Here is a 24,863-nt window from a genome sequence, read left to right as displayed (position 1 = left end):
GAATGACAAAACGACGAATGGGAATGGCGGCGAAAAAAACAAGGTTGAAAGTTTTTTTTTTTTTTTTTTTGACGTCATATACCGCGGGCCGGGCTAAGGACGATCAAGATCGATCGGAAATATGCAATTTTTCATTTTCCCTGACATTTCCCCGATTTTCGGCCATTTTCATTTTCCATGACAATTCCAGGTTTTCCCGGTGCGTGGCAACCCTGCATTGACAATTTTCATGAATACTGATTCTGGTAAGCACTAGGAGCAAATGTTTGACAAAAAGAGAGAATTTTTCCCAAATTCATCGATTTTTCGTAACATATACCCGGAAAAGTATTGGAAATTTGACACATATGTGTAGAAACAGTTTCATAGTAAATTTATTTAACTTGAATTTTTATTTTAAAAGCAATTTTTCCACCGTTTTTGACATTTTCTCGAAAAACCCAGGGTCGGGGACTTTTAGTATGTTTACTTACTAACTACCCCTAACAATATTCTGAAGTCAAAAATTATCGCATATTCCATGCATGCTACACCCCTGTTTTGAGCACTCATTGACTGGACTACAGGTGCAAGATACCCTGAATGTTCCCGTGTGAATCGTTTCCCGTTGTTTGGTCGCACGTGATCTGCAATCACGGCATCCGCTAAGACTGCCATTGACCTCACAACATACACAACGTTTGGTATGGTGCCGGACTAGAGCAACCTGCATGACGGAATGGCGAAATGTCGTGTTCTCAGATGAATCCTGCTTCTGTTTATCCAGTGACAGTCACAGCGTACTTTTGTGGCGTCGACGTGGAGACAGATCTAATCCGGCAGTAACTGTGGAACGTCTCACCACATGACAACGTGGTATAATGGTTTGGAGTGCAATTGCGTACAATTCCATATCACCTCTAGTTCATATTCAAGGCACTATGACAGCCCAACGGTTCTTGGATAATGTGCTGCGGCCAGTGGCAATCCCTTACCTTCAAGGGCTACTTAATGCAATTTTTCAACAAGATAACACCCGACCACACAGTGCTCGCATCTGCCAACATGCTCTCCAAGGCACACAGATTCTTCCCTGGCCACCATACTCTCCTGACCTGTCACCAATCGAACATGTGTGGAATGTGATTGGACGCCGTTTGCAGACTGTTCCTGCCTCGTTCAGAAGACGAACTGTGGCAAATGGTTGTGTTGGAACTCGCGTACTACCGTGGATGAAATACCCGAAGTTCGAGGAACTAAAACGGGTTGTTGCAAGCCCAACAGAAATTGTGGTGTGATCTGCTCGGGGGAAAAATGGAATTGAAAAACACATTTAACAGTCAAAAACAATTTTATTAAATAACGATAAATATATCTTAAAATTTGTAATATCAACAAGGGTAAATAAACTACTTTTAAAACCCAGACATTTTGACTGAAAATAAACCCCCCCCCCCCCACAAGAACATTTATAGGAATACATTATATAATACTGTATCGTTCGATTCCAAAACTTAACGGACTAGTCAACGCTAGTCCACCTTGAGTCCATTGCCTAAAAATAGAGTAGTCCTGATAATATTCAAGATGAAAGTTCATACCATTCAGGATATTCACTCTTTAATACTTGGCATATCAAAACGTGAAGGCCTGATCCTTCCATAGGATCCTACGTGAAAATTGATTGCAGCTCGTACCACACGTGGCCAGCCGCCATGCTGGACCTTCCATAGACTTGACCTCTCGGACACCAAGAACCGCCACATCCGGTGAAGAACCCTTACACGCGGACATCCAGTCCAGCCAGACTCTAGGACATCTTTTAATCCAATCCAGCGTGAACCTTCGACGGTCTTGTGAAGCCTACGTCCAACAACATCAACTTCCGTGAAAGAAACTCCACAATATTTCACCTTTTCATCCTTCACCACCAAAATGCCTCAAGGTGACCAATGGAACCTGCCCGCTCTTTTAGCCGGGCACAACGAACTTATTTCCTACATTTTTCTAAAAATGAAGTCCACTCAACAACGTGGAACTGATGAGAAACTGGAGCACACCGCTCCCAGTAACCACCGAACTGCAGTTACGGCGACATGAATCAAAACAGATAAGATAAGAATAACAAGAGGATTGATTGATTGGGTGCACTCACTTAAATACATTTCCCAATTCCACCACGTGATGATGTGACGTTTATTGAATCACATGCATAAATTATCGCTGTGAAACAACACAACACCTTTTGTTTTCTAACTGTGAAACTTTTTAAAATAGTTGTTCACCTGCACTCAGCAAAACATAACTCAACTCGGTAACAATGACGTCACATCATTGCGTTGTGTAAACAAACGCATGATTCTGTTGGAGTTTCTACTTTGGGGAACAATTCGTCCGCCGGTTAGGTAGTGGGATAATTTTCAATGTTTGTAATACAATGAATTAAGTTACTAGAACTTTTTTTTTTAAACCTTTGGGAATTGTCTTCAAGAACTAAAATTATATATTTTTGCTAACAGGTTGAAAGGGAATGCAGAGCCATCCCTCTGGACACCATCCATACCCTTATTGACTCTATGCCTAGACGTGTTTCTTGGTGTATCGCTATCTGCGGTGGTCCTACATCCTACTGAGCCGACGCAGTTCTCGCTCTGTATTCTGCCTATCATTTTGAAATTAAGATCATTTATTATTCCTTGCTGTTTCTGTCTTTTTTCCAAATTTCATCACTTTCTAACCACTTCTTCTTAGTGTTGCATTTTCAATGTCTAGCATTGTACATAAATTTTTGCATTATATTTATATATAAACTAGAAAGCCGCCCGTCATGGGATGACAGGTGAAAATTTGCTTCGACATATTTTGATCGCAGCAATTGCCTGTTTGGTGATATTTTGATAGTTAAAATTGTAACCTTAACTCCAGTGGATTAACCCTAAACTCCAGTAGGTAGTTTTTATTGTTGACCATTTTTTCATTTCTTCATTCCCCTGAAATGCCAGTCTTACCAGTAAAACTGTTAAGTGGCCGAATCGAGTTCAGCCTTGTCACAATAAAGCCTTTCCCTGCATGTTAAACATTACAAAAACATATTCTCAAATTATCATGCCATGGCGCGATTTTCACTGTTGAAGCACACGGGCTACCCAATCATCAGCTATTATGTATATGAGGATGGTGAAAGAAATATTACTTACACATCTACCAATATATTATAATAATAATACAAGAAAATAAACTGATTTAAGGACAAAGTAAATTGCGTTGATTGAAAATATCCGACATATCAAAATATCATATTTTCGAACCCTGTGTCCAAGGGCGCCCATATAGGGGGCAAGGGGGGGGGATCGAGCCCCCCCCCCTACAAATTAGAACTTCCTTGCTTTTAGTACTTTTTTCTTCACAAAAATGTAAAAATATGTCTTCTCCAGCCATTAATGAATAAGTTATTAAAAATGTCAAATTTTAATGACTATAATCTGTCTAGAAATTGGTTTTCATGGGGAAAATATCATGCTAAACCATGGTAAAAACATCTGAGCCCCCCCCCCCCCTACAATTTTGCATAAGTGCGCCCATGCCTGTGTCTATGTAATTTTTTAAAGGATGAATTGAAAAAATCAATTTTTTGAAGAAAATTATAAATGTTAGACCTCCTGCTAGACACCTAAATTTTTCTGATATAGATAAATATTTTTGTGGTACATGTGGGGCTATAGGGGCAACGTTTTATCAACATGATGTTTCGAGCATCCAAAAAAAATATTTTTTCGATTTGGTCTAGTACACATAGCTGGTTCACACTTTCAGGCGCAAGTCAGCACAGATTGACTAGGGTGGTTCAAAAATACATGTAAAAAAAAGTTTCTCCTAAATAACAGGACACCCCTCAATATTTTTACACTTGTGGATAGTAATATATTGGAAGAATTTTAGCTTCCTATTTCAACTGAAAGAGGGTGCTCAACTCCCTCCTTTAAACTTTATTAATATGGAGAGGGGGGTGTAAAAAATACTTTGAACTGAAAAAACAAATTATATATTATAATATACACTAGTAATATGCATATACATTGCAATAAAATAATTATTTACAAAAAAAAATAACAGCCGAGAAAATTAAATGTTTCTGAATTTGTGGCATTTTCTATGCTGCAGCTAATATTAAATTAAGGGGTCATTGAGCACCCTCTTAAAATTTGAGTATGAAGCTAAAACTTTTACAGCATAATACTACAGTCAACACTCGATATAACGACCCTCTCCATCCCACAGAAAAAGGTCTTTATAATGAGTGGTCGTTGTAAAAGATAGAATTTTAAAAATATATATACATACATCATGCATGTTCCGTTGCTCTAATAAAATTCACACTTTTTCAAAAAGATTCCAGTTAAACGCTCTAATTATTTTTTATCATAGGAATTTTTTTTTAATTATGAGCGCAAAATAATAATCAGATTTTAAAGTAGAAAATATAGGAAAAAATTTATCACTTAAAAATTATTTATTTTCTGAAGATAAAATCAGAAACAGTTGTTTGAGTTTTAGCACACATAATTTTTTCAAAACTTAATTTTTTATTTCAGTTACAGATGACAAATTGTGTTTTTCTTGCCTTTCAAAGAAACATTTAAAAGCATCTCGAGTATTTGAAACATCTTTCATGCTAAGAACTTTTGCTTTAATTTCTTCTTCTTCATCTGATTGTGATACATCAATTGGTTTTTATGCTCAATATTGAGAGATAGTTCCTCTTCTAACAGATGTTCGACACATTTTAAATCATAATCGATTTTGGCATAATCGTAAAAGTTTAACCTTCGTCAAATTTCATTTTCTTAGAAATTTTTTACAGCATTTCATATTTATCTAAATTTTCATATTGGGTTGCCTAACCAGTCACTTCAAGTAGTAGATTCTGATTCCTTGTGCTTTTTAAAATCAGCATGATGGAAGAAATTCTTGATGGTCTTTTCTGAGACTTCATTCACACTACTGTAGAGAGATGCAAAGCTGTAAGGATATCCACTTTGTAATCTTCATCTTCGTCAAGTGCAGAAACAAATTCTTAAAAACCACATGATTCAAACACCAAACTATCAATACATCTATCAACCCCTTTTCCTTATGAATCCAAGAGTTTCACTCTTTCTTCCTTTTATGTCTTCTGTTCTGTGGTGAGTAGTAATTCCTCTTCACCCCTCCCCCCTCAAAGTTGAATTGAAAACTGAAGACTCCATGCAGCAGTCTGTAAACAATAATCAATGTCATTTAAAGTTACAAATTTGTTTTATTTGTTTTATTGGAAAAAACACCGGAAATCGTGTCCTCTGAATTCGGTCGCTGTATTGGAAAAGATGATACAGAACGGTCCTCATACCGAAAGCAAACTAACAGAGTTCATAGGGACAGAGTTGGGTCTTTTACCGATGGTTGCTATAATGGAACATTTTTTTAAAAAGTATGGTCGTTATAATAAGCATCGACTGTATTAGTAAGTCTAAAAGAAATAGACTGAAAAGAAGTTTTTGAACCACCCTAGGGTTGCCGTTGTTCAAATTAAATGAACCATTTTTTACAATTGTTTTGACCTAAAAGGAAAAATATAAGAGGATGTGCGATTTGAAAAAACGACTTTCGTTTTTTTTTTTTTGTGGACACCCTATAGAGCAGCGGTTTGTGGACACTGGTCGAGGAATTGAAACGAAATAAATTTTTGTGTCTTAATTTACGCTTCTTGTGAAAATTCACTTATTAACTGTAGCATCACTCAAAAGCTATTCCTGGCTCATAGCAAATAAGGAACTTTAAGATTAAAATTTTTCATATTTCTTAGGAACTTTTCCCTAAAATTGAAGATGAAATCTAATGAATCAGAAACACCTTTAAAGAAAATTGACAAAGAAACTACTAGTATAGGCTTCAAGTTAAAAATACTTCTCCTTTGTCGAACTGGCATGACTAACCAGTGAATTGAGATACTTGAGGGGGCTTTTTTACAGCCTACCCATTTGAATGAGACTTTTCATTGAATTAAAAAAAAACTAATATAGGAAAGCATTGACTGTTACAAGTTATTTGAGTCAGATCTATCCAGTTTCAATCCAGATATCAACTCCCTCGTAGAAAAAAACAGCGCCAAAAATCTGATGGAGCTTTAACTTTGACGACTTGTTTTTGAGTTTTCTTACAGCTAAGTGAATGCAATAAAGATGATTTGGTTCTTAAAATTATTTTTAAAATTGTTTGTGTACAGTATATCCATGTCATAGGAACAGCATGAGGGAAGAAGGGGATTAACATTTACAAGAGCTCGTGTTTAACACACTTTCAATTCTAATAGGGTATATTATTCATACTTGAGGACAGTAATGAGCAGATGCTCCCACCCCCCAGAAATTAATATTTGGCTGTGCAAGTAATATATAGTAGTTAGTGGGCCACAATGGTGATTTCTACAAATTGCTGGGCTGTACAACTAAAAAGGTTGGGAACCGCTGCTATAGAGCATGTCCTTCGTCCTCGTAAAATCTGTGTGCGTAAATCCTGGGATTGGTCGCTAGCAATTGCCTCTGGAGCAGTAGCATATCAAGGGGTTGGTAGGAGTGGCTGTCGCACAGCAGCTAAGGGGGCAGCATTACGACTAATTTTTGAAAACAAAAAGAATTTTTTTTTTGTTGAATTTTTTTAAAAAATTGATTATATAAGTATAAAAATGCTTTTATAAATTTAGAAAAAAAAAGTCTCGCAAGAAAAAGAGCTTGAGGGGAAAATAAAACAATCTTTAATTTTCAAAAAAAGGGGGGGGGATTTTATCGGTGGCATGAAAAAGACATACACACAATTTGCATACCAGGGTGCTGTGGTGGAGGGCGTTTTTTCGAGGGCGGTGCAATATTTTTTGTGTATTATTTTTTTTAGGCTAAGTATTTATTCTTATTGTAATAAATATAAGCAAAAAAAGTCTTACAAAATATTGGGATATCTTAATTGGGGGACTACATAATGTTCAACTGTATTTTGCCTGTATGTAAACGATGCTGTTTTTTTAGCCAATTACAGATTAGCAATCTTTTTTATATTTGCTTTGCTTTCCTAATTATAACAGACTTTTTAAAATGCTTTGATTTATCTTTTAAAAAACATTTAAGGTTTCTTTCTTTCTTTCTTTTAGTAAATATGTAAATTATGTTTAATGTACATTCTCCAGTGGTTTGAAACTAATTCTATAAAAAATTGAAGCTTTTTTAAAAACATAATACATGTTATAAACGGAACTGAAATATATTTATTCTACATTACATACATTATTTATATTTATTAAAGAATTGCAAATATTATTGGTTTTATTGAATTTATGTGAAATGGTGGGGAGAGAACTAAAATTTTGGGGAAGGAGAGAGTTCTGAATAGGCCGAATGAAACCCCAATTTTACCGAATGATAAATTTTGAGCACGCACACATATACATAAATAACATCTACTGCGAAGGAAATTTGGGCTTTATTGAAAACAATTTAAATACAGAAAATATGAATATTAAAGTTGCAATACTGTCTCCTAATTTGATGAATTAATTAGTCAAATGTTCCCCCAAAAATATTTATTGGGAGGTCACAATCAGCTCTAGTGACTTCCCATCGGGATGACGTTGGAGGGGGGGGGGCACAATTTTAAAGTTTGGCAGGGGCGCCAGACCCCCTCGGAACACTACTTACTGCTCTGGAGTACGGTACTAGAGACTTTTCTTCACTTTAATACGATGTCTAACTGAGAAGGTCTAAGTGCCGCCATTCACGAGCGAGCCGAATGGAGCCAAGCCATTAGGAGTCAATCCATTTGGAATGGTATAAAATTGTGACCGCATTCACGACACGACCGCACCGCGCCAATGTTTGTTTACAATTTGAAAATCGTTATTCGGGCATCTGTTTTTGTAATTATTTGGATATCATTGGTGAAATAAAGTCAATTTAATGATAGCTAGTCTTCAAATAGGTTTGTATACGTTTATCTCCTGACTTTAGCAGACAAATTTGTTCATTTATTTGTGTGAACGAGTCTTGATTTTTTATCTCCTATAAAGCCAATTCGTCCTTTAATTACTAATACACTAATATGAGGAGAAGCATTTATGTTTACTTGCATTTTAAGATTGCTCGCTGCAAACCTAGATTAGATTACCTTTTACTGAAATTCGCTAATAGTTCGCCAGAACGGTTAACGTTTCTCGAAACTTGCTATGCAAAACTGCCTTGTTTAACAGTCATTTGAAGGTAGAAAAATCTTATATTGCCGATTTTACGATAATTTATTTCATAGTTTTATAACAACCAACAATTATCATTAAGTGAGAAGCATTTTCTAAGTTCTTATCGTGTGCGCTAACTTCATAAAAAAATTCATCTCTTTCTTTTATTATCCATTTGAAAAACCTGACACATATATACATATATATTTACAATCACTCAAAAAAGCAAACAGCTTGTCACATTTGCTTTAATGCTGTAAAGTATAAGTTGTTAATATTGAGTTACTCGACTAAAGTAAAAGTTTTTACTTCATTAAGTAATTATGATTTTTATTTCGTATTTTTAAAAATTCGAAAAGATAGATTAACCTTTCAAACTCTGACAACTTATTTCACAAATCGCAAAGATTTAAATTGTTTAAAAAGCTTTATTCTTGTAAACAAACTGAAAACGCAGGCTTTCTTGATTAAACCAGGTGTGCACTCATTAATTTACAGCTACACAAATAAGAATGAATTCGGTTCAAGTTCAGCTACACGAACAGCTACACGAATAAGAATGAATTCGGTCAAGGTTTGTTCTTCTCATTACTGTGAAAGGATTTATTTTCCTAAGCTGCAAATTTTTGTGGAAATGACGACGTGGGTGATTTCTTGAGATGAAAATGTTGCAAATTTATGTGAACAGAGCCTAAAGTCCTTATTGATAAACTTTAAATAAAAATTTTACATTTATTCCACTATTTATCTGTCAATAATATAGTCTTCTATTTGATGTGCGCAAGTTAACACCACCTGCCCTTAATGTTCGCTTTTAAAATTGAATGTATATAAATGCTGTACGAATAAAGTTATTTTGTTGTTATGAGATATTTTCTTATTTCAATTTTTTTCTAATAAGAGTGGTAGGTGTGAGCCGATAAGAATGAGACCACGTTGCATTTAAGCCGAAATAAAATGTGAAAAATTATTTCTTGCTTGTTCTGTCGCTATAGTAGTAGCTGCTACACCTGCTGGCTAGAAATAATATTTCGGCACATAAATGCCGCTCTTCCATTCCTCTCGGCTTGCCCTTACTGACATAATTACACAGCCGAGAACATCTTTACAAAGGGTAATCAGTGAATTTAGCCTCAATTTTTCGAAGAATGCTGGAAAAGACGAAAAGAGGAAGAATGCAATTCCTAAATCAATATTTAAAAAAAATGCTTAAATGTTACCTTATAATTTCAAAAAAAAAGTAAAGCTGATTTAAATTTAATTGTATGTAGTGGTGTAACTAGGGGTAAGCAGGAGTGGCGGCATTCACGGGCGGATTTTGGAGTGTTGCCGCGCCGTTCGGATGGATGGAGCGCCCGTGAATGGCGGCCCTAAGTGCCGCCATTCACGAGCGAGCCGAATAGAGCCGAGCCATTCGGAGTCGTTCCATTTGGAATGGGATAAAATTGTAACCGCATTCACGACCGCATCCACACCGCACCGCGCCAATGTTTGTTTTGAAATAGAAAATCGCTATTCCTGCATTTATTTGAAATTATTTGGATGTCCTTGGTCAAATAACGTCAATTTAATGATAGCTAGTCCTCAAATAGCTTTGTATACGTTTATCTCCTGGCTTCATCAGCCAAATTTCTTCATTTATTTGTGTAAACGTGTCTTGATTTTTTACTAAGATGAGGTTAAGCATTTGTATTCACATGTAATTTAAGATTTTTCGTTGCAAACAGATCAGATTACCTTTTACTGAAATTCGCTAATCGTTCGCCACAACGATTGACGTTTCTCGAAATGTGCTATGCAAAACTACCTTGTTTAACAGACATTTGAAGGTAAAAAACTTACATTGCCCATTTTAAGATAATTTATTTCTTTGTTTTATAGCAACCAACAAGGAGAGAGCCATTAACTGACTGCATTAACTGAGAAGCATTTTCTAAATCCTTATCGTGTACTCTAACTTCATAAAAAAAGTCGTCTCTTTCTTTTATGATCTATTTGAAAAACCTGACACATGTGTACATATATATTTACAATTACTCAAAAAAAAGCAAACAGCTTGTCGCATTTGCTTTAATGCTGTAAAATATAAGTTTGTTAATATTGAGTTATTCCCCTAAATTAAAATTTTTCATTTCAATAAGTAATTATTTTACCTTCTCGTCCGCAGCAGTATTATATTTTTAATGGCAATTTTGTTCACTATGCATGCAACTGAAAAGGACGCATAACATGTTTATGGTAAGTGACATAAAGGGATAAAGAGAATTCGTCCCAATGGTCATACGATGGTGATTGCCTGTTAATTTAAATTTGGTTTTCGCTTTTGTTGGCTTTTAGGATGTATCCCTCAGTAGTGGAAGTTAAAAAAATAGAAAGGTTTGTATAATTTTTGTTTTGCAATAATGACTTTGCTTTTATCATGCACTTTCATCAGTGGCGCACACAGGAATTTTGCAAGGGGGAGGGTCCAAGGTCGAAAGCGCAATTCCTATCTCATACCCCAATATGCCGTCAAACATATCGACTTGATTTTATCAGTGCCCGAAAATGGAAAACAGTAAAAAATAAACTTGAATAAGTAATTAGCATCATTGAATGAAATACACAAAATAACCAGAGAGCAAAATAATTTACACTTTTACATTTCTCATAATTAAAAAATAGATTCAAGTTCATAGAATCTCTTTTCAATTCTCTTTCTATAATGTCAAAACTAAAAACAGGGTTATTACAGTGTATTCATTTATAATCACCGTTGCGCTTCTAAAAGGCAATGCATTATGTGAAAAGTGCACAATATTTTAAAAAATGTTTTAACACGAGGATTTTAGTTTTTCATTCATTGGAACTGAAACAATTGTTACCTTTGTTTGAAATTATTTCACATGCGGGGAATTTAATCAGGAAAAAAAACGAGCTATGGGAGGGGTCCGGACCCCACCCATACCCCCCTGGACCCCCTTGTGTGCGCCACTGACTTTCATACTACTTTTATATTTACTGTTTTGAAATGTTGAAGTTACCCAATTTTAATTTCTAGGAAAACAGTTTTTCTTCGTTGAATGATTTCTGCACAAAAAATTATCTTATAATTTTATGTTTCCTTTAGTTTGTGGTAGGGGCTATGATCACTTGTGATTGAAAATAGGACATTTATGAAAACTATTTTTATGCAATGCAATTTTTAGTTTTAATTTAAAAAGAAAAATTAGATTTGGTGTATGTACTTTATTATTTTTCTCTATGATATTGTTTCATTTATTACGGTCAGGAAAGGGTGGGGAATTGTCATAAAATCCTGCTTTTCAACTTATGTACGTAATAAATATTTAAGACTTCCTGTAAAAACTTCACATATGTTTTGAAACATTGCATTAAGTTTTCAGAAAAAAAAAAATATTTTATTCACTTTCTTTTTCATATGTAGTTATGACTGCTTTACCCCATGTGGTGAGGTAAAAGGAGTGGTACGTGGGGCAAGGTGGTCATAATTAAACAACAGATATACGACTATTTTAAAAGAACCATAAAAGTTAAAACGCTCGAGACAGCTAGTTCTTTGAAAGAAATCGGCTTGATTTAATTAAATTATATACATTTTTAATGCCCTGTAGTCATAAGTTGGCTCATTAAAGATTTATAGATGGCTGATGCACCAAAAAAGATGCAGGAAGAGATGATTAGGATAAACTCTTCATCATCAACTTTTAATGAAAATTTGACTATGTTGGATTTTAACGTGATTATTAATTAAATGACCTTCTCAAATACATTTGGGACATAATCTCAAAAATCGAGGTGGATGGCCACAGTAGAGACTCCCTCCTTCCATTTCAATTTGTATAAAATTACATGAGAAAAATGTAAAACATATTTAAGTCTGTTTTTTTCTGTAAACACAATAGTCGATCTGTACTTTTATTTTACGATTAGTTAATAATTGTGAACTTAGAAAAGTGGAAGCCAATGCCTCTTTACTTTTGAAAGTGTGGAAGCATTCGCTGGATAGAAAAACAGTAAGTAGTAACTGATTATCTTGATTATTTGTAGTTAGGTAATTAATGTGAAATAGTTTTTGCTCTCATGCATCACTAAAATCTCCCGCATAGTGCTTAAAAATAGATTTCTGTAAGTTTCAGTTGTTTTTTTTCGTTTTGAATGTGTTATTTTTTTTTAATTATTCATTTGCAAATGTTGATTCGAAAGTTTGTTAGCTAATATATTTTTCAGCTTGATATTTTCTTTAGACTTATGTTTGATTTTTTTAAAAAAGGAAGAAATAAACAATGGTTTTGAAGAAAAATTATAAATTTTTGGCTTTGTACGAGATGCCTCTGAGATTAATGATTTTATGGTACATGTGGGGACAAAAGGGGCGTCTTTTTATCCACTTGGAATTACGAATTTTCAAAAAAAAGAAAAAAGGATTCCGATTTGCCTAGTACACAAGGTTTACCCTAGGTTAGCCTGGTACACAAGGCATACTGATTCACGCTTTTGGATACAAGTTGGCATTGGTTGCCTTTGTTCACAGTACATGAAACTTTTTTAAAAAATGAAGCTTTCTACGCAGCCAATGTCATGAAAATTCTACAAAATTTGAGCGAAAATGAGAGTGTTCCGATTTTAAAATGTTGTATAAGTAAATAACACCATTGCTTTTTCTAAGTAAAGAATTGTCTGCAGTAAAATTTGGAAATTGAAATTTAATTCCTTATTGATAAAATCTAAATATATATATATATTTTTTACATTCTTTCGACTATTTATATTTTAGTAACATAGTCTTTTATTTGATGTGTGCAACTTTACACCACCTGGCAATAAATGTTTACTTTAAAAGATTAATGTATATAAATGCTGTATGAATAAACTTATTTTGTTATTACGAGAATTTTTCTTATTTCAATCTATGTTTTTTTCTGTAAAGTCAGTACCTTCATAAACACACACAAATAATAAAAAAATATCAAAAGCATTTGTTTTTGAACGAATAAAAGACAAATAATTATCATTAATATTTTCAGAATATTGACAATTGATGTTTTTAGTTTTCTCTAAAATTAAATTTTGTTTATAAAATTGACAGTGGTTCCATAAATCTCCTACTGAAAATAGAACACTGCTACAGTGTATAATTACTAGTGAATTGCCGGATCATAAAAATGTAGATCCGCAAATACATATATGGACCTTGAATTTTTAACCCAATTTGATCCTTGTCCAAGTGTAAAATTTGAGATGAAAGGTATTCCCGTAAGGGTAAAAGCACGATTTATTTAAAAAATCAATCCGTAGCAGAAACATAATCAGGAATTTGATTTATTCTGAAAATAAGTTCTACAAAGAGAAGGGGAGAGTCGGTAAGAATGAGACTGCATTGCATTTAAGACGAAGTAAAATGTGAAAAATTATTTCTAGCTTGGTCTGTAGCTATACTAGTAGCTGCTACATCTACTGGCTAGAAATAATATTTCGGCATATAAATGCTGTTGTTCCATTCCTCTCGACCTGCCCTTACTGACATAGCACCGACATCTTTACGAAGAGTAATCGGAGAATTCTGTCTCAATTTTTCGAAGAATGGCTGGAAAAGTCGATAGGAGGAATAGTACAATTCCTAAATCAGTTTTAAAAAATTGCTGAAATGTTACCTTATAATATCTTTAGAAAATGTAAAGCTAATTCAAATTTAATTGTATGTTATTTTATAGTTATCCACATGTAGAATTTCAAATATGTAATAAGAGTTTACGGCTAAAAATCCATTTAAGATCTACTAATCATGATACGGATATAGATCTTTATCTTCTTTTGGATATCTGGCACATCGCTATCAATTAAAGACATACCGTTAGGGCAAACCTAACCAGGCAGTATTGTAAAGGCTATGCAAATCTCAATCCTACCATTTCATTGCTGCCAGGTAAGGTTTTTGATAACTGTAGTGCTGCAAAGAAAGTCGTGCCCCTTCTCCCCCCCCTCCCCCCAGGAACATTTGGTTTTAATATATATTGTCATTCCAAAACTGTTATGACCAAAACAAAAAAATTCAATCTGCACTAGTGCAAAATTTATAGCACATGTTTTTCTTAACATGAAAATATGCACTTGATTATTCATTTAATTGCAAGAACGTAATAAGGTCTTTGTAGGAAAATTTAGCTGAGTGCTAAGAACCATCAATATTTGCTCTTACTATTAATTTCAATGAAATCTTTATCACTAAGAAAAAAGAATTCATATTGTTTTGTTTGTGTTCAAAATATTAGAATGACTTTCTTTTTTTTTCTTTGAATTCAAGAATTTAGGCATGTAGGATTTTCTTTTTTTTTTTTTTTTTTTAATTGATGAAACTGAAACATATCAGAATATGCAGTTTTTAGTGCAGCATTATGTAGCACTAAAAAATGCTTACATTACAGTTATGAAAAAGATATTTAAAGTATGCTGTAAAAAAAAGTCAGCTTTAGTTGTTACTAACTAAAGTTGATGAACAGATACGTATAAAACTTTTAGCTTTTTTTTTTTTGACAAGTATGAATAATGTGCTGCACAAGTTGGTTTTAGCCATATAAAAAAAAACCTCACCTTGAGTACAATCTATTGAACCTAACAACTGTTAATAAAACCTATTTATTTCATATTGTTACTTTTATAGGCTCTAATTTTTGAGAGTAGTGAGATCATACGAGTTAATCTTTTTCATTTCCAATTTCTTGTTCTCCTAATCTCTGTTTACGAAACGCATTTTCACAAACAGTAATTGGTTTGAATAATACTGCTTTTACTTTGCAATTTAAATTCAAAATTCCCTAAGTATTATTCAGTTGTGAGAAAATAATTGAAAAATCTTTGACCCTTGTCAGATTCATTCTCAACGGATGATTGTCAAATTGTCTGCTTTCCTTTAAACATTATGCGTTTCATTCAAAACAAATACAATATGTATGTAGAAAATAAGACGCATTTCTTAAACGGCAACATTTTTATATTGAATTTGCTTTCTTTTCCAATTGTAGAGCTAAAAGTTGAAAAAACATATCCATTACACGAGAGAACATGATTTCATCAACAAAAACAAATATTGCATCACGATTTTCACCCCTCTGCTACCTCTCTCAAACCTAGGGAGCTCAAATCTCATTGGTTGATATCAATTAGTCGCTTCAAGTACATGCGATCTCGACTTCCCACTCCAAGCGGGTTTTCACATTCACGATGCGATGGAACGGTCGAAAATCGGCGCGGTGCGATGGATTTCAGCTCGGCTGGATATCCAGCGAGCCGCGCCACGCCATCCAAATGGATGAGGCTTTCGGCATTCACGACCGGATTTTGGAGTGGTGCCGCGCCATTCGGATGAATGGAGCGCCCGTGAATGGCGGCCCTAAGAGAACAACCCACTTGAAAAGAAATTTGCCGACTTCTCCAAAAATTTCAATAATTTGCCAATTTTCCTTAACTTTCCCATGACCATTTTAGGTGATTTTCATTTTCCCTATCAATTCCAGATTTTCCCTGTTTTCCCAGGTGCATCATAAATGCTAAATATTTTCAATATCATATTAAAATAATTCAGGTAGCTCAAAGGAGCTCCAACTCCCATTTATATAAAGCAGAAAAAGAGACATAGAAAGAAAAACACATTTTACAACTGAGAAAACAGAAGCACATAATAATGAAAGAACTTGAAAATATCATTTTAAGCAAAATTACATATGATTCAAAGAATAAAATTACCTGTTGATTATAGTTAAAATTGGAGTTTTCTTCCACTTCCACACATTTCATGCATATCCTTGTCCCTATACATCCACAAGGTTTCTTCAATTTTATATTCCTTAGAGGAAACAAATTTAATAAATACAGTGCATAGCAATAAATCTACAAATATCTAATAAAGATGCATGCATTTATGTACATGTCTCTAGAAATCTACAATTTCTAATCCCAGGCTCATAGCAACCTTAAAAAAGTGTTTTCCGTTCTTTTTTCCGAATTCGGTATTTGTCAACTTCTAAAGGAAAAAGGTATAGAGCAATTAGAGAGCTAAATAATATGTATAATTATTTTATGTGGAGGCTTAATATAAGAACTAAAATGTTATTGCTTGCCAATGTATGGATTATACGGATTTTTCACCCTGAATAAACAACCCGCGACAAGATATCATTTTATCAAATTCGTCCACATTTTCGGTAAAGGAGTTGTTTACTAATGGCGTCACACTTTGAGGGGGGGCAGGGATGCCCATCCCCCCAAGCTCAATGGCACAAAATCTCCCCCCCCCCCCACACATACCCAAAAATAATTTCACAGCTCTCTTGCTTTAAAAATTAGGTTACACGTAACACTTTTTAGAGTCGCACACTGCCAGTTAAATTTGCATCATTTAATGAATCAAAACAATTCAACAAAATAAAGTTGCTTGAGCTTTAAAAAAAAAAGTTACAACAGATGCGAAAACGAACTGCTTACATTTACGACAGCAATCAAAAGTACAGGCAATAGTTTTTTCTAATAAATTTAGGATCTTGCGAATGATTGCTGCTAATACTAAGTTTTGCTGCTTGCTCAGAACTTTAAATAGAGTGTTATGGCTACCAGATTTGTTCCATATATTGCATGTGTCGGCAACAACTGTAATTTAAGCTTAAGCTGCAGTTAAAATAACATTCAATTTTCAGGGCCGTTGCGAGAAAAAAAATCTAAGGGGGAGGGTATGAGTTTTAGCAAGCTCTCATCCCACCTTTTTTTCCTTAATATATTTTAAAATATACAGAGAGAGAGGATTCTCAGCTTTTGATTAGCGTGGAAATCATTACTCGATGTAAGCAATATGACCGCCATCGTAAGTATTATATTGACCCAAAATTGATAGTTGCCGAGTTTTCACCTCCGGAAAATTTACCAATTTGCAGTTTTTGTCGATTTTTGGTAATTTTAGGGATAGGAGAGGCTTGGTGACCCTGGGATGGAAATTTTTTGAAACGGAAACTCTAAAAACACAATTGCAGATTGCTTCAATTATGTCAGGAAAAGGGTGGCTCAGTGAAACTGCTTCTGAACTTTTCGAAATTGTAGTTCCAAAAATGCAGTTTTACACAACCTTTAGTAATATTAAAGAGAGGAAAGGTTTCCGTTTCTCCTCCGTGGCAACTTTTTGAAATTCAAACTCCAACAACGCAGTTCTAGACAAAGGTTTGGAAATGTTAGACGGGGAGTGGGGGGGGGGCGCTCCCCTGGAATTTTTTTGAAATTATAGTTTTAAAAAGCTGTTTTAGACAATATTTGGTAATGTTCGGCAGAGGAGAGGCTTGGTGACCCTCCCACGGCAATTCTTCGAAATTGAAGACCTCCAAAAATGCATTTTTGGATCATCTTCAGTAATGTTAGGTGAAGAAGGTTCGGGAGATCTTCCTCCCGAGTAGTTCCAAAAATGCAGTTTTACACAACCTTTAGTAATATTAACTCTCTGGCGGTTTGACATACGAGCGGAATTTCACCTGGAAAAGGTCACCTTGGGAACATGGCTATCTGCTCGAAATGGTCAATACTTTTTATCTTGAAATTCCCTCCCCCTTTCGGAAGGAGATAAAAAGCTCTTAATCCCTTTTGTCCAGGACGTGCTGTCAAAGCTCAACCCCTTTCTTTTCAACGCGTGTCGCAGGGAAGAGTGGAACTCCTCCAGATTGCCAAGGTCCGTCCCGCCCATTTCTGCCCTCAACACGTGTAGCAAACGAGTTGAATTCCTTTCAGCCAGTCGTGTTTTACTAATCACAACTTTCTGTAATATTTATGAAGTAATAATCTAGATTTTAAATCTCTGGAATTGCTATCTCCTACTACTGCTCTAAATTACTATTCACATATTTTATTATTGAATTTAACTACTCATATTCAACATTTATAAAACAATATTTGGAACAAGTTATTTCAATATGAAATAGCTAAATGCATTTAGTTATGATTGTAATGTTTTGCATAACCTGAAATCATACGTAATAATAAAGAGCAATAAAGGAATTCCCTCCCCCCTTCCGCGCAACAGCAATTCGTTGTTTTTCTTTTAAGGCTGGGGGAAAAAAGCACTGCAAATTTATACATCTATGCATACTTTTTACATACTATGTTTGTATATGTATATTTTTTTCTTTATTTGTGCATTTTTATGTTTCGAATCTCGCCATATTTGAGACTAAGTGATCGTAATAGCGGTATACCTAGACTTGCCTTATTTCCGAAATGTTCAACCAAGACCCCCCCCCCCCCCCCCCCACCGTGGGTATTTCAAAAGGTACACACCCCGGCTGGTTTTCAGAGTGTTTTAGAAGGTAGTTTATTCTCAATGCTATGGATAAATGATTACTAATTACAAATACAAATACAAATACAAAAGTGACGACCAGCAACAGGCTCTGGGCCCAGCTAGACTGGTCCTAGTCAATTTACAATCCCCAGTGAAGATCAATGGCCCTCTTAAAACTGTCTACTCCTTTGCTCATTACCACCTCTTCCGGTAAGCTGTTCCAAGGTTCCACTACCCTGCTATAATAATAATTTTTCCTAATATCCATGTTAGCCTGAGATTTAAATAGCTTAAAACAATGACCCCTTGTCCTGTTTTCAGTGCTAAACTTTAGCCCCGTAACATCTTTCGTTTTAATAAATTTAAACAGCTGAATCATGTCCCCTCGGTCTCTTCTTTGCTCAAGACTGTACATTTTTAGCCTTCTAAGCCTGGAATCATAATCTAAGTGGGAAAGTCCACTTATTAGCCTTGTAGCCCGCCTTTGAACCCTTTCCAATACATTAATGTCTTTCTTAAGATAAGGAGACCAAAACTGAACAGCATACTCCAAATGGGGTCTTACCAAACTTCTATATAAGGGCAGAAGAACTTCTTTATCAGCCTAAACCAGGAATAATAAATGATACATGACGCAAGCAGATACATTTAAACAATTTATTTTGTAAACGTTAATCTTTTGATGTTACTTCAGCAAGAAATGAGGAATTGAATTTTGAACAATATTTACTTGTTTATTGCATTGGCTAGGACTTTTTTAGAAAGTCTTTTTTGTTTTAAATCTTTTTGTAAAATTCCTTACAAGCAAATCGGATAGCAATTTTATAGCTCATAAATTACAAATCTGTACCTCAGAGCTAAACTAACGTGATTCACATACGCTACTTTACAGGAGAGAAAAAAATATGTCATGTGAGTGTAATTTTCGAAAATATGTAAAATATCCGATATTTTCAATCAACGCAAACTAATGTCTTCAAAATAGTAAATGCATCCTCAAATCACTCTTTATTTATTATTATAATGTGCAGACTTAAAATTAAGGTTTCTTTAATTATTCATATCTAATATTCCATTTTACATTTTAGTCAATTTTAATAGAGTTAATATAGCGTTAGCTGTTCTACTCATTTGTCTTCTGTTAGCTACTTTTACACAGTTATATGATTCAGAAAAAAACAATATGCAACAGTCAGGGGCACAGTCATAAGACATTTTCTTTTGTTCCAACCAATGGTTAACATTTAATTAGGTACTTTTAATATGCATTAAAATTGTTACATTACTAATAATTTTATGAATAAAAAAATACATTAGGGTCAGGTGGGGTGAAATGGGGCGGATTTTGTCTATTTTTTAAAATGATGCCATTTGCAAACCCATAAACTTTTTTTTGTACTTTTTTCAAAATTTTTTCTTTACATCTGATTCTTCCCCTTTAATTTAAGCTGCTTCTCATTGAAATTTGTTGTCATTGACAATCTGAAAATTGCAATTAAAGTATCTGACCCATTCCACCCCACGGTGGGGTGAAATGGGTTTTAATGGGGTGAAATGGGTCATTGCAATAGAAACATACAATAACTAAGAAATTATTACCAAAACACGTACAATAGCTGAGAGAAATTGTTTCCAAAGAACCATTTATTTATTTTAACATATTCAACACCAAAATATTTTGAACTAAAACTCAAAAGTATAATGTCCGCAACAATCGAATTCTGCTCATTCAATGTCTTCAGAATTTGGCATCTAGAAACAATATATCTTCCTACCCAGGAAAGATGTAGTATTTGCCTGAGTTGGCTTTTTGTAGAAAATTTACGCTGTTGTAATCTTTGTCATCAACTTTATGTCAAGTGATCAAAAAATTCTTTTGATGATTTCTTGCCCGTGTATTAGACAAGAACTCATTTCCCAGGTGTTGGTTCTTGCATAAGTAACTCAGACATTTCTTCATCCAAGAGTTGAGTTTCATTCGGTTGCTGCTTTTTAGAAGATGTCCGGGCTCTTGCTTTCGTGAGCAATTCTTGCTTTCTCTTACATAAGTGGCATGCCGATTTTTTTCAAAATTCCTGGCTCACTCTATGCCAAGAGTGCCACAATTGCATTTTTCAGAAATAGTCTTTATAAATACCTTAGCAACAATGATTGTATCTTTCTATCAAATGGGGAATCGCACTTTGTAGAGTTAAAACAATACATTTTTCTTCTTCACTTAGCATTGTACCTCTAACCAACCTTTTCGACTTTGTGCGCCGGAGACCCATCTCCTCGATGTTTCTCTTGGCATATTATATTTCCTTGCAGCTGCAGGAATTGCTAAATCACCTTCAACTTAAAATTAGTGCAGCCTCTAAATCATAGTCTGAATTTTTCTTTTCCCTTTTTCTTACATACACCCCAGGCATTTTCATTGAATAAATAAAAAATTTGGATTAGGAAAGAGTAGGTAGGTAATAGGTTGTAAATATGGATGGCAAGTTTAGCTTTTGAATTCTACACATTAATAATACATACTTTATTTTTGTTACATATAAAAATCTTCTAAATTTCTGTTTAAGACCTATTTATGGATTTGAAAGTCAATTTACTCTCATTATGAATTAAAATTCGCAAAGCCTAACTATGCCCCATTTCACCCCACCACATGAAAATAGCAACAAAAAAAGAAAGAATTGATACTTTTTCTACCTGTTTTTTGCAAATTGTAGATGAAAGTCTGTTCTAACTGATAACACTTGAGAATTTCAATTGAAAAAAAATGTATAGCAAGATTTTAAGAAGTTTGTCAGGCTTCCTAAAAATTCACATATGACTTGAGAAACAAAATATCTGTGTAGTGCTCCCAGCAATTTACACAGAAACTTTTAAAAAATCAGAATTGTAGCCAAAAAGCCCCTCATAACTTGTGTAAAGTTTGAGAAAAATTCAGCCAGACCAAAAATTTTTATTAATAAAAATACACAGCATGACCCATTTCACCCCATGACCCATTTCACCCCACCTGACCCTATTTTGTTATATTAATGTGTAATAATACATCATAAAACTATAGTGCATAACTTTTTAGGTATTTTTAATAATAAATGTTACTATGATTAATATAATTTTTATACTGAAAATACAGTAGTTGGAAAAATAAATATCGAAAATATCAAAATATCATGATATTTTCAGAACAAATATCGGATATATATCGGCGAACCCTAGCAGTAATAAACAGAAAATTCAAATTTTTGGACTTACGTCAGTCTGGCTACGAGGTACAGAAATGAAAAATTTATTATTTTAAATAATCCTTCACGGTTAATTATTTTTATATTTTTTTGGTCATCTGTAATGAAACTTATATTTTACCGAGACGTGAAGTAAACTGGCCAGGACACTGGATTTTTGAATGAAAATCGGGACTGTCTAGGATCTCGTTTGAAAATCGGAAAACAAATACTAAATCCAACATTCACTGAATTATGGCGTATTTAACAAAGCTATTATTAAAAAAACACTGACAATCACATGGGATCTAGTATGGGGGGCCTCGATGAGAGGCTCAGAAGGACAGTGTAACCTCCCCAAAAAATTCTCATTTGAAAAATGTGGAAACACTATTGCAACATTGAGATTCTTCTTTCAAATTTTAAAAATTGTTTTTAATGATGCATAATGTTGCTTCTCATTAGATGTTATGTAAGTATGATATAATGTGCATGCTCATGTTTATCATTTGGAAAAAGTAGAACTTCATTCGAAAATTTGAGAATCCACCTCTCCCGCCCCCCTCTCATTTTATTTCGGAGTGCCCCTGCTAGTAGTTAAGACCTAAGTGACCGAACTAGGTATCAAATCAAAGTTATGAAAACACAATTAAAGCAAAAAATTGTAAACAACGAAATACTTTTAAATTATAGTGGTAAAAAAAAAGTCGCAGCAAAAAAGTTGTTAAAAAAATTTTACGAATTTTCATCCCCGTAAAAGGTTTATTAATTAGTATGAAGCATGAATTATGATGATTTTTCTATAAAAATCAAGGTTTTATAATTATTTTTGCTTAAGTTGTTCCAAGGAATTGAAAGATCATATGACTTGTATCAAGCAATCGCACAGATTAAATAGTGATTTGAGATAAATATCAGGCTTTGGGCAAATTGAGATCAATGAAAATTCTGGATTTGTTGCTTAATAAAGTACAAATAGTTAAGCTCTGCTGAAGTTTTATTTTAATTATAAAACGGTTTAAACCTTTATTTATTTTTCTCTATTTATTATTATTCCTTTTTTTACATAAAAGAATAGTTATAAATTCTCACTTAACCATTTCCCAATTTCCATCTTCCTACAAAATACTGTAGATCTTAAGCAACTCCATAGAAATTTCCTTTACTAAAAGTCAGGTCCCATTCTTCTGAATTTCTTCCCCCTCTCAATGAAAAAAATTCCGAGGCTCTTTATTTTTTATTGAAAAGAAAAAGCTACAAACGATTCAATTTTTGATTTTTTTTTTTGAAAACTATTCATTTTCATATACTTTTCCATTTTTAATAACAATTAAAAAAATATTATTAATGTTCTTTGCTAACAACTGAAGTTTTTTTTTTTGTATAAATGTTAACACAATAGCTGCCTGGTGTTGTGCAAAATTTTTGCTCTTACTATATATTGTTTATTTAGTTTTTTTTTTACTTATACAGAATTGAAATTGTATGCTAAGAGATAAATGTTTGTTTTTCTTTGTGATTAAAATAATTATAAGCTGAAGTATTAGACAGAATCGGTGAATTTAAAATGTTTCTGATATTAATGATTGAAATTTGCGACCAAAACCCAAGGCCAATCAGTTAGAGTAAATAAATTTGAAAAAATATCCCTTTTTCTTATATTTTTTATAATGTGTTTTGAGTACAACATCTGCCTAAATGTGCGTAAAACGCGACGTAAGTGCACATAAAAGTTCAAAATTGATCTTTTACGTGTACTCTTTGGTTTTTTTTATGGCATTGTGATTTTATAACAGTTAAAGTTCCTAAATTATATGTTAGTAGCGAATAAAGCCGTAGCTATAAATTTATTTCCAAAAGGATACTTAGTTTGTTTTCGTTCAATTTGAAATCTCACGGCTTTTATTTATTAATTTATTTGAAATGTAATTGAATGTCATTGTCGTCGATTAAATTATGTTGCATCCATTTACAGCACAATCATTAATTAAATGTAAATTTTAAGCTTAGAAGAAAGAGAAGTGGATATTTCATTCTTGGAATCAAGTTTTGCTTACAATAAATAGCAAGGAGGTTTGCTTAGAAATCTTTGCGTTGATAAGAAGGATGCACTGAACCTTGAAACCCCAACCTGATGAAAGGGTATTGTTTGCATGTGTGAATACAGAAGGTGGGCCCCTGCGCTCCGGGGTGCCGCTCTCAGGAGAGGGGAAAGGAAACGCAGGATTCTACGCCTTGGACCGTTTGACAACGAAAATTTAGTGTCAGAAAAATACGTGTAAAACGCTAGCGACGTGATCTTGCTACGGCGTGATAAGACGTGCAAAACCGCCGGTAAGTTAAAGAGAGGAAAGGTTTCCGTTTCTCCTCCGTGGCAACTTTTTGAAATTCAAACTCCAACAACGCAGTTCTAGACAAAGGTTTGGAAATGTTAGAGGGGGAGTGGGGGGGGGGGGGCGCTCCCCTGGAATTTTTTTGAAATTATAGTTCTAAAAAGCTGTTTTAGACAATATTTGGTAATGTTCGGCAGAGGAGAGGCTTGGTGACCCTCCCACGGCAATTCTTCGAAATTGAAGACCTCCAAAAATGCATTTTTGGATCATCTTCAGTAATGTTAGGTGAAGAAGGTTCGGGAGATCTTCCTGGAAAATTTCTGAAATTAAAGTGTTAAAAACGCGATTGAAAGCTATCTTTGGCACCGTTAGATAGCGATCAGTTTCTCAAAATTGAAGCTCCCCAAACGCAATTTTAGGCGACCTTCGATGATGTTAGGAGAGGGAAGGGGTTTGGAAGTTCTTCCACGCACTTATATTGAAATTGTCATTCTGGAACGCAGTTTTTCGCCGTTTCAGTAATGTTTGGGGGGGGAGGTTCGGTGGTACTCACTTTCGAAATCAAAACTCCAAACACAGTTTTAGACGATCTTTTGTAACGATAGGGCAAAGGAAGTTTAAGGGCTCTCCCTGAAACTTTTTTGAAATTGTAGGTATAAAAACGCAGTTTTAAACCATCTTTGATAATGTTAGGCAGAGAAGTTCTGTTGCCCTCCGCGGCAATTTTTTGAAATCGGAACTCCAAAAACGTAATTGTAGATTGT

General features: G+C 34.1%; 1 protein-coding gene across 1 annotated transcript in view; it reads right to left on the bottom strand.

Moving 5' to 3' along the window:
- Positions 1–24,863, bottom strand: part of LOC129229865 (uncharacterized) — a 255,772-nt gene that overhangs the window by 216,340 nt on the left and 14,569 nt on the right. The window contains exon 2 of the mRNA XM_054864242.1: positions 15,980–16,079. Coding sequence (XP_054720217.1) covers positions 15,980–16,079 — 100 coding nt within the window. The remainder of the gene's footprint in view (positions 1–15,979; positions 16,080–24,863) is intronic.

The sequence above is a fragment of the Uloborus diversus genome, chromosome 9 (assembly GCF_026930045.1).
Source record: "Uloborus diversus isolate 005 chromosome 9, Udiv.v.3.1, whole genome shotgun sequence".
NCBI lineage: Eukaryota > Metazoa > Arthropoda > Arachnida > Araneae > Uloboridae > Uloborus > Uloborus diversus.
The sequence above is the reverse complement of the archived record's forward strand: the minus strand, read 5'-3'. Positions and strand labels throughout refer to the sequence as shown.